At 47.1% G+C, this 11,476-nt stretch overlaps 1 protein-coding gene across 1 annotated transcript in view; it reads left to right on the top strand.

Annotated features, from left to right (window-relative positions):
* The window catches only part of T265_08154 (hypothetical protein), a gene marked incomplete at both ends in the record, with an annotated part of 93,647 nt that overhangs the window by 14,775 nt on the left and 67,396 nt on the right, over positions 1–11,476 (top strand). The window contains 4 exons of the mRNA XM_009173874.1: positions 544–631; positions 5,530–5,856; positions 6,162–6,363; positions 11,121–11,298. Coding sequence (XP_009172138.1) covers positions 544–631; positions 5,530–5,856; positions 6,162–6,363; positions 11,121–11,298 — 795 coding nt within the window. The remainder of the gene's footprint in view (positions 1–543; positions 632–5,529; positions 5,857–6,161; positions 6,364–11,120; positions 11,299–11,476) is intronic.

Consider the following 11,476-nt stretch of genomic DNA (forward strand, 5'->3'; position numbering starts at 1 on the left):
TTTTTGCGGACAACTTGAGATCCTGGAGTTCCAATGCCCGTGCTCTCCAAATGGATGTAGACGCTGCCAAGCAATGGTCGTTGGACTGGCACCTTCCTCTGAATGACGTAAAGTGGTGTCCATATGTCGTTTGGAGGAGACTCAGCGAATGTCTTTGTTATGCATGGTGAGAAAGGGCCAGAAAAAACCATGGGGATAGATGCCAAAAAGGATTTGGGCATCTGGGTCCCCTCAAACTTGTCCTTCTCTTTGCACCATGAGAAATCGGCCCAAAGGAATTCCACGACCCAGCCAACACACGGCGGAGATTTGGTAGGAAAATTTTCAAGCTCAGGGCGCAAGCATTCATCAGGCAAAAGCTTTTCTCATTTTGGGTAGTAGCTGTGTGGAATAACCTTCCTACGAAGTTGTCCGTGCTCCATCTAGAACCCAGTTCAGAGCACTACTAGACATTTGTGCGAATTCTCGCGCCGCCAAGCATACAGCCCCGCGCTGAGAACATGAAGACCAGTGCTACACCCTTTTTTCACTTGTGCCTTTCAGGTGAACGACAGCCAGAGACCGACAAGAACAAAACCGACCCGGGAAACTTGGGCAAAAGCCTCGATCCTGTGTATCAATCCGTGAATCCGTGAGTGCCAGAATACGTAAATCGCTGACCAATCACCTCCGAGCTTTCCTTTCGGTTGCTCGCCGGATAGGCCGGGTACTCTCCGCAACACGGATTCCTCCACACATCTCGGATTAGTTTACATGAATTGCCCGTTTTTCGATGTCGGATGGAGTATCTATCACACGAGTTCACTTCACGGATTCAAGAAATCATCATCTTGTCACTAATATTAAACAAGAACCCCGGAATGACTTCCCTGAAGCCACCCGTCCACACGTACCGAATGGGCCAGAAGAATCCTCTCAGGTATTAGCGTTTGAGCATTGCCTGTGAATATAACTATCAGCATAAATTTTCGATCTTTAATTTTTGTAACTTTTGAAGAGTTCATGAAAGGCTTTTGTTTGTTGTGTGACTTCGACGAGTTACACGATTTCTACATGCACGCGATGAGTTTTCGACAAATCAGTGATACCTAAAGCGCCATCCAGTGATGAAATATAACTACACAATCGTAAATGATGTATTCTGATAGAATCGGGCTAATAACAATGTGGCCAGCACACAACAGACGTTCTGTGCTGTCCATATCTATGTGCTTCAGCAACCATAAGCCTACATATCTGACCTTTGATGTCGCAGACAACCACTCTCTACGCTTTCATCCTGTTGTGAGAGAGCACCCAAAGTATCACGGAAAGTGCCTTCTGCAAATTCAGAGATACAGTCCTTCGAGGCCCAGTTAGATATGATAGACGGGGAGCGACGGACTTCTCTTCCTCGTGGTTAGACTTTAGGTCGTGGAATGTAAGTTCCACAACCATGGAATAGGAGTGCTTTGACGGCCGTTTCTGAGGTCCAAGCCGACCGAGTTTGGCAAACGTTACTCTTACCTTGGGGATGCGTGGACCAACTTCAAATGTCACAGTGTAGTCACGGCTTGGGCACTTACCAAGATGAGTTACTTTTAACAAGTTCAGTCTCGTCATTCCACGGGAGCGGGAAATCTTGAGGCATGGCTGCATTCTGAAGGTGCCAACTGCCTGCGGGATCTAGGGGCTTTTCGAAGTAGCTTTGGGGCGAAAGCTAACAATGTCGTCGCATGGCTCAAGTCTACCAAACTTTCTTGTTATGTCATTTTGACATCGTGGTGTCGATGACAAACTCAGACGACGAAAATGGGGTGAGGAGAATCCTTGACTAACTTTAGTGGTTGCCGGGACGCTGTTGGACAATTATTGGATAAGGTGTAGTGGGTAACGGCCCTATTAAGTCTATAGTGAACAGAGCAATTTACTAATGTAAGCCAGATACAAAGTCACAAGGAGAAAACTCCAAGTAAATTTAGACTCGCAGTTCAAAATAGGAGGTACCGTAGTTCCGTATTCCGTTGAACCACCACACCAAGAAGAAAGTTCTACCTTCCAGGTAATCCAGATCTCCGGTAATCGCATTATTAATCCACAGGTTTGAATAGATCAGTCCAGTGTTTGTAGCTAAAATGTTTGTTCACGTTTATAGTTAGTAGCAGCTAATTATAGCCAACCGGCAGTCACAACAACAGTCACTCAGCAAAAGTCTCAAAGTCACGTTGGACCCACGAAGCGGGCATTTGCGTTTTTTATTTCAGTACAACAAACTTTTGTACAGTGATGTAACTGATATTGATATGGAAAAGGAAGATGATACTGAGCATGAAAAATAGCGGTGTACAAGTGCTACAAAGGTATGTGGCTGCGGTCTGTGCAAGATCTTCGAAGACCTTAAAAATTGTTCAGCTGTGACACCCTTTCCGTGCCTGACTATCATGCCACCTTAAGGAAGCACGAGGGCTGGGATACTTCCAAGTCTACTGCTCAAGCCCAGACGGGTGAAATTGAAGGGCGGAGGTCGGGTTCGAACCACGGACCTTCCTGTCAATCAGTTAGCGCCTTAACCACTGAGCCATCTCGAAGACCCTGCTTAACTACCGGCGCCTTCGAAGTGTTGCGCGAGTCTGGTGAAAGCAGGTTAATAGTGCCGAGGTACGCCTGGTTGTTTTCGGTTAATTTCACTCTCCTTCGACAGATCAGGTGGTCACACTGCATGTTGCGCTGGGTAGGCCGTGTGCTTAAAATGCCGGAGAACAGTTTTCCTTTCTTTTCGCCCGCTTTTATGTCAACTGGTCGGTCCATGACTTGGTAACGAAAAATGAAGGCACTTATCATTCAACTCAGTTGCGTCCTGGTTGAAGACCCGGGACGAGGAAACCAGCGTCTAGTGACTTTGAGAATTGTGGTTTTGTATGGAAGCTATCGCCTTCACTGCATAACCGTCATACTGGCTGCTGATAATGCCAGACAAACAGAACTACATGACGTCAATGAACTTATTGGACTGTCGCCTTCAACACCTGGCTTTCATCCTCTCATTCTCGTTAATCTTGCTGGGCGAAGCTGTTGCAGCTGGAATCACTGCACTTCGGCGCGCTGTTTGTGAGTTGACACTCCCAGACTGATTGAGTGACTGGTTGGACAGTTCACCACAAACAGCGTGACCAGCAGAACTGGAGTTAGTGGTAAGCGGAATATTGACAAACTTTGAGGGAATACCTTTTTGACGGAGTACATGTAGAAGATTTCTTCGAACTCAAGGAGAACCGGCACGGTTCGTCGTCGCTTCTTGTGGCGCACATTTTGCGCTTGATGCAATATGGATATATGCCATGTGTATATATGGTATGTGCACCCCTAACTGGTCGAAATTCGACTGGCTTCCTTGCGTCTCACGTGATGGGGTTAGACATCACATCCCTATTGAATGTAATAACCTTGTTCCAACCGAAGTAACAGCTATATCACTATGGTTGGAGTAATCGCTTTATTAAATTTCCGGTACTGTGCTCACCAACAGCTATTTTTGGCTCCCGCTATGCGTATAAAGAACGGTTTCCGAGTTGTACGAACTCCCACCGCTTCTAGAGCTTTCTGATTCCACCAGAATTTCCCACCCGCCAGAATACTGCTTGAGCTGACGTCCAACAATCATTCTGGCTGGATTCGAAGGAACGCGACATCTCGCATCGAGGAGCGTCAGGGGCCTTTCTGAAATTCAGTGCCTACTCGCTGCGTATTCAGAGACTTCGTATGCCTAGTTCCCTGTCGTACAAGTGGCGATGCTTCTGTCTTCCCAAACGATCAGCCCCCTGAGGATACAGCTTCTGGGGCTTCGAATAGGCTTGGTTGATAGGTCTGTTCAACCTGTGCATGTGAGAGCTTTTCAATGGCTTAACGAGGAACCCGATCCCCCAGTCTCCAACGACATTAATCGGAAGCATAATTTAAACCGGCGTGAGTATCCCAGAGAGATCGATGATCAAGATTAGAGCTCCAGCACTAAATGTCTGTGACTTCATCATCAGTCTGGCTGTGTGGTTTTCCGTCAGTAAGTGGATTCTGGATGGCACAACGGCGTCTACAGCTCCCCTAACCCAGTGCTGCTCAGGAACACGTGTGGTCAGTGCAAAATTTAAAGACGGTCACCATCGTCATAAAGTCACCAAGTCGTGCCTATGATGAACCGAAGTTCCCTACTTGTGAATTCTAATCGCTACCTGAACACTATCTGAACTTGTGCTGGATGAGATGGCGGTTAGTTATTTTTCACCGAATCAGAGGTACACTTGATTAGTGCGTTTGTGGAAACTACAAGTGAAAAATTGACGCTATTTATGGTGTTTGATAAACGAGCGTCTTGAAGGCGGTGAGGCGAGACGGCTCAGTGGTTAGAGCACGAATTTAATGACCGGAACCTCCATCGTTCTGTCCCGACCGTGCCTAACTTCCATGCCCTCAGAAGGAAGCACGAAGGCTGGGATACTGCCAGGTTGCCCAAGCCTAGACAGTGAAAGTGGAGATGCAGACGTCGTATTCGAACCACGAACCTTCCGGTCTACAAATTCGCGCTCTAACGGCTGAGCTCTCTTTCAGCTGAATTATTATTATTGTTATTGTTATTATTAATAATTATTTTGTTTTGGCCTAACCCACTGCAGAGGTTGTGAAGCCGCCTGGAGTTGCTAGGCAGTAACGTTTGAATACGACTCCTGGAAACCAGTATTCTGTACGTGAGCGTTGTCAGTGTTCGGTGTTCCCACCAAATGTAAAGCCTAGCGGATACAGGAAGCTGAGGATACTGGAAGAAGCTCAGAATGCCAGGAATGCCCGGAGATTATTTAGGTTCATCTTTGTGATCGGTCTTCGAGAACTGTCTGAGCGAAATCATGAAGAATAAAACTGACGCAACCGTCCTCAATAAAATTGGCGCACAATTAGATTCTTGGATTACACCAGAACCTGGCGGTGAATGTGTGAGTGTCCCCCATAAATTCTTGACCCTCATTAGGGTGCTANTTCATTCATCTTTGTGATCGGTCTTCGAGAACTGTCTGAGCGAAATCATGAAGAATAAAACTGACGCAACCGTCCTCAATAAAATTGGCGCACAATTAGATTCTTGGATTACACCAGAACCTGGCGGTGAATGTGTGAGTGTCCCCCATAAATTCTTGACCCTCATTAGGGTGCTATACACCAATTCCCGCGGCCATGTAAAGGTCTACAGGAAGCTCTCCTGAGTTCACCACATCCAGTGGTGTCCGACAATGCTGTCCTCTTTCACTTTTCCTCTTCAACTTCGTCATTGATACGATCATGGAAGACGCACTGCCGGTCTCTAATGCCTGTGAGGTCGAAGTGCTCCCTGGGCCTCCACTCACAGATATCGAGTACGCAGACGACATAGCTCTTCTGGGATCTGATCCCGTGATAATGCAAACAATATTAAATAATCTAAATAATTCTGCCTCGCGGTTCGGCATGCGCTTCACACCTCCATAGTGTAGTGCTACTGCAAGACTGGGTGGGATCGAATCCTAGCCTCATGCTTGTGGATAAACCGATTGAGATGGTAGACAAATTTGTTTACCTGGGCAGCCGTATCAGTCCCGGTGGTCTCACGAAAGATGAGATTTCCATCCGGATTGGGATGGCCAGAACAACTTTTGCGAACCTGTGGCGTAGACGTGACATCAGCTTCTCTGTCAAGGGTCGAGTTTACAATGCTGCGGTGCGCTCCATATTACTATATGGATCAGAAACCTGGCCGCTGCGCGCCGAGGACGTCAAAAGACTTTCAGTGTTTGATCGCCGATGTCTTCGGAGCATTGCCCGAATCTGGTGGGACACCGGATCAGCAATTTTGAAGTACGTCGAATGGTATTCGGGAGAAATAACTCACCCTCGATAGATGAACTGATCACACTACATAGGTTGCGCTGGCTTGGCCACGTGTTGCGTATGCCAGTCGACCGATTCTTCCTCGAAGGGCTCTTTTTGCACAACCACGTGAAGGGTGGAAGAGAGCCAGAGGCGGTCAAACAATGACTTGGCAGCGAAGTATGAAAGCCATTACCAGCAAACTCAGCTGCGCTGGTCACTGCCGTCTTCCTGGATGGGAACCCCGAGACGGGTCACATCAATGGCTAGAGACATTGTCAGATATGGCCCAGTCGCGCCCTCAATGGCGCTCATGCATCCAAGCTATTGTCTTCAATGCATGGCTCCTTTTCCAACCCCTCGCTTGACAGCCCACTGACAGTGCTGGATTTATGCACCAATTTATCAGCTCCCGCCTGCAATGCGCAGCTACCTACCCATCCCCCCAAACCATCAGTGAACGAAACTGCGGCAGCTACAACCACCGCACAACGAGTAAGCGGTTATTACAGCTGACAATGATGATCGCGGTTCGAACCCGACCTCTGCCTCTCGACTTCTCCTGTCTAGGTTTGGGCAACCTGGCAGTATCCTAGCCCTCGTGCAATCTTCTAGTGGTATGGCACCTAGGCTTCGGAAGGGTGCTACAGCTGAACGATAAGTAAAAAACGAATTCCTCATGCTTACGTAGCGTTTGCTAATTCGAGACTAATGGCGGAAAATGGGCGTATCCCATTTCAAGGGACGTGTTTGTCAAGCCATAGTATAGGCTATCCTCATGTGCGGCTGTGAGATGTTGCTTTTTTGAGCAGCCGAACTGTGGCGCTTTCAGGTCTTTGCGTCGTTGCCTCAGAACTATAGCTCGTGCGTGCTGGTGTCGTAAATCCGCAACGGGACAGCTAGAAAACCAGTGTCCGGTTGTGCAACGGGTACCTCAATCGAGGAATGCATCATCATCATCGACAGCATGACATCAGTGTTCGACACCGATGCTTCACTGCCGTCTGGCATCAAAAACTGCGATGCTTAGGTCACTTGTTGCGCATGCAGAGTTGCTCAAAGTTGCGCACAGAAAGAAGCGATCAACTGCCTACCTGGTAAAGTGATTACGACAACTCTGGGTGGTTTCAGTGCGAATTTGTTTTCAGGATGGGGTCCACGTGACCCTTTCTGTCCATAGTTGTAGACGCTGCAATATATGGCTACTAGTCTATATCAACAGCGTCGTTGTTTCAGGTTTCTATCCAACTCAATCGCTCACTGGCATCGCTCAACCCTCGCATGGCGATGGAATGTTTACAAGTCACTTGTCAAGCTTAACTGCTACCTTATCAAATACCAACGCTCTCCATCCAGATTGCCGGAGTGAGTGTCTGGGGGTATAGAGAATGATTGTGGTTGGCTAGCACTAGATCCCTTCCGCATCCACATTTATTATTTTCACAGTAAGGGTTTCAAAAGTTTATGGTTATACGGGAGCGTAGCAACAGTTTAGACATTGGTGCTGTTGCATGTTTTTCAGCTTCGGAATTGCAGTCTGTTCAGACGTGTCCTGACACCACTAACAACTTCTAGATTCCAGTTTTATTAATTGCTTACAGTCTTGAGGCTCAGCGCAACTCTCACATCATAACTGCTACGAGCTATTGCGGCAAGATTACCAAATACTAGAAGAGAGGAATGTGAAGCATCTGATCTCGCTCTATGCGGCTTGAGATACATGAGTGAAATGTTCTGTTTTTTTTTCGAAGCACAAGGTACATCGACGGAAGGTGAAAACAAAGTTCCACCAAGATAGGCCTATTGTCTAATTCCATACAGAGTACGGACATTGAGAGCTATAATGTCGAACTCCGTCCCTTTTATTTGGCTCAAAAGCCTGAATCGCGAAGCAGCAGTTAGGTGGGTCCCTTGGAAGACCATGCACGGAGCCGATAACTTGATAGTCTAATCTACTCGGCCGCAGGGTTTTTTCCCACCCTGTGACCGCAGAGAATAAGGCAAAGATACCTCTTACTGAATAGTGATGCTTATCCAACACGAGTGATTTATTTATAAATATCTTCAGTGAGACATTCACCCCGCTCATGATGTGGAGGCGCGCCTGGAAGCATACAGTTCTATCCAATACCAATTGCTACGTTAGCCCAGGTATCTTAGTCCGTTGTTTTACTAAACAGAATAATTTATTCTTTCCACTTAGCTGGTTTTTGGTGTCGTTCCATTCCCACATGTTTCTGTCATGCACTTTGAGCCTCTACGTCTTCCCACAAGTGTATTTTGCCAACCTTTGTTGTTTACATTTGGTGAACTCATGTTGTGGGGATCAACTCTACCACTTCTCTCTCTGATTGTTTTCGCTTCTTCCATTCAGAGGCTGAATCTCTAGCCTAGATGCGCCAACTGAAATGAAGCAGGCCAGTAATGTATGTGTGTTCATTTCCTGCACCGTATTTTCCTTACCCTTTGCTGTGTGCGTGTGTTTCTTGTCACTGGTTTTGTGGGTTCTTACTTGCACGCCCAGTCCATTCCACCCTCATTCCTCCATTATCGCCTCATATCAAACGTCCTCTTGGAGTTCGCATCATCTTGTAATAGCTATGTTACATCCTCTTTATGCGTTTGACTGAGTGTGTCCCCTTAATACAGTGTAACTCACTTTTTTCTGCAGCGTACTCACTTCTGTAATGTGGCCTCATACACTCCTGACAAACAGGGTAAATTCAGAAGGCAATAAGTGTTTTCGGTGCAGTCAACTTTAATATATTTTTCTGGGGTATTTACCAATTTAACTGAAACCAGGATAGTTCACGGAGACGGCTGGGATGTGTATGTCATTCCTCGAGAGCACTTAAGAGACAGTGACAATTACGTTGACACAGGCTCTTCATCCTTCAGTTCCATTGGAGAAACTTGCTGTACACTAACTCAGTCATATATTTGGTGCGCGGAAAATTGCAGGTCCAATTTTAATTGTTGGTGGCGTTCATCCTGTATTTTATGTGGTCGGCTGTCTTTTGGCCGATATTCTAGACTGCATTGGAGTTACCGCTGCAGTGAAGCATCAGTGTTGAACACTGATGTCATGCTGTCGATGATGATGATGATACCGCTGCTCCCTTTGTAAAAAAGACCCGAAAAGACGGACCGAGGATCAGTTATTTTAAGCTTTATGTATCCAGACAGGGGCAACCTTGTTATCACTCTGAACAGCAGGTTGCTTAGTTGTCCAATGGTCAGTGATCCTCATCCGTTTTCTGACGTACCTTTTGAGATAGTTGCTTCGATTCAGCCTAATTACTTCCAAGGAAGTGAGCTATTCAGGAAAAGGCAGGAATCCTAATAATTAGCAGGTGTTGATAGTCGGTTTTTGGTACACATGCTAATTTTGCTCTCGATCACAGGGAAGGTACTTGGGCGGAGTTCCAGCATTTTATTACCTAGGCTTTTTGTTCATCCTTTGATTCACAGTCGCTCCGGTCCCTGGGGTGGAATTCCCTACAGTGTTGAATGCATGCTTAACGATACGGTCACGGGACACGGTTTGTGTCATTCTCTAACCAATAGTTATTCTCCAAAACTAATTCTCCTGACCCATGCTAATTTTATCTCCATCTCCGTCTATTTCTTCGGGACACGGCCACGTAGTTGATGTCAGTGCAACTTTTATGTCAACTGGGCACCGATTCCGCCTACAAAAACAATTATTCAGTCGTAACACCCTTTCGGTGCTTAGCTGTCATCCCATCCAAGGGAAGCACGAGGGCTGAGATACCACCAGACTGCTCAAGCCTAGATATGGGCAGTCCAGATGCAGAGGTTGCACCCGAACCGCAGGCATACCGGTCAGCAATTTCGTGCCTCAATTACTGCGCTCTCCCTAGCTCAGCTGACTGGCTGCTGTAAAACAGATTTAATCACATTTGTAGATTTAGGGCAGCTGACACTCACAAGCACCGCATTTCACGGGCTGGTGATAGCTCGTTGGTTTAGGCGCGAACTTACTGGGTGGTAAGTCCGTGATCCGAACCCAACCCGCAGCATCTTGACTGTTCCTGGCTAGGTTTGGGCAGCTTCCTAGTGTCTCAACCCCTTGTGGATGATATTGTAGCTGGACACTGGAAAAGTATGGCAGTTATGGCTGAACGGTCGTATTATTATTGTTGTCATTTACCATGTATCACCACTGTGCACAACAATGGATGAAGAGTGGATATTGATGCCGGCTGCCATAAGACCGCATCCAAGTAAAGGGCGGAGCGAAACGGGCGCGAAAAGCCTTGTGACCGTGGGAGAAGCAGTCGAAATCAAGTTGCGACGCCTCCCATTGTGATAAACACATCTGAGCATCGGGTGGAAACAAGATGCCGTCAGACGTACTGACCAAGAACACAAGCTTAAAACGTAAGGGAAGACACTTTTTGACTGTTAATCCGATGACATATTGTCTGTTCCCCGAAGTTTGCGATTTGCAACCTACATTCGGTCAACTGCTGAAAATCACGCGAGCTATCAGTATTGGGACATATTGCCGACTGACCATCTTTAGCTGGGTAGTCGAGTTGTGAAGTCACAACATGGCCACCGCAGGGATCGGTTATATACCGTGTCCTATGGAGTCTCCAAGACATGGCGCGTAACCAATCTCAGTGACGAGGTTGCAATCACTTCCTATCTAGCGTCGTATGTGGCTAGCAACAGAATCGGTACGAATGAACTGCGGACTTGAACGTCCTTGTGTAGACCTGGCAATATCTCAGCCGTCGGGTTGTGTGGCTGCAATACACCTTTGCACTGCAACGTTTGTTGTGCACCGTATATGGTACACCATGTCATGTGATCCAATGTCGACAAATAGGTTCATGAATGATAGAGAAGATACACTGGTTGTTTGTTGTGGGATTCTTTCCGAGGCATTGCGTCGGCTTGTCCATTAACCAACAGTTTGCTCATTCATTTATTCGTCCATTCACTTGCCCCTTACCATGACTATCTACTGGTGATGTTTGTACAGTATATATGGCATAACAATACCGTGGCAACTATGGTAAAGTTTATGATCAACCCGTGTTAGGTGGACTGTCTTTTGGCTCAACCGTTTTTGCTAACCCAGCGCCACCTCTGTGTTTTCGAAACTTCCCACCTGTGACGGCTTTTGTTCGGTCAGCACACGTGCTTTTGCCCAGTCTGGCATATCCCTTAGGTTTAGCTAACCCACTGTCTTCTCTTTGGCCACTTACCCCGTTTTCTAGACTGTTATCCCAGCGTTCTCCACACCCACGTCGCATACAATGCCTATTGCTAGTCACGCATTACAGGGGCTACAAGAAAGGCCACTGCGACCGAAATCTCACGTATCCCATCCGTCCGTTCCCGGTCAGGCCAGTACCCAGGCAGCCTGCCTTTCGGCGTCAGCCGCCATACCTGCAGGTGAATTTCAGTTTTCAACCTCTTCTACGGCATCAAGACCGAATCCCACGACCTCTTCTGTCCCGGTTCCTCTCGCACCTCTACTGCATCCGTCCGTCCGTTCGACAGTTCCCACATTGTCCAACTCACACCCGATTCTGATATCACCAGGAATGGCGCCGTCCCAGTTAGCGGAACA

Source organism: Opisthorchis viverrini (genome assembly GCF_000715545.1).
Source record: "Opisthorchis viverrini unplaced genomic scaffold opera_v5_204, whole genome shotgun sequence".
NCBI lineage: Eukaryota > Metazoa > Platyhelminthes > Trematoda > Opisthorchiida > Opisthorchiidae > Opisthorchis > Opisthorchis viverrini.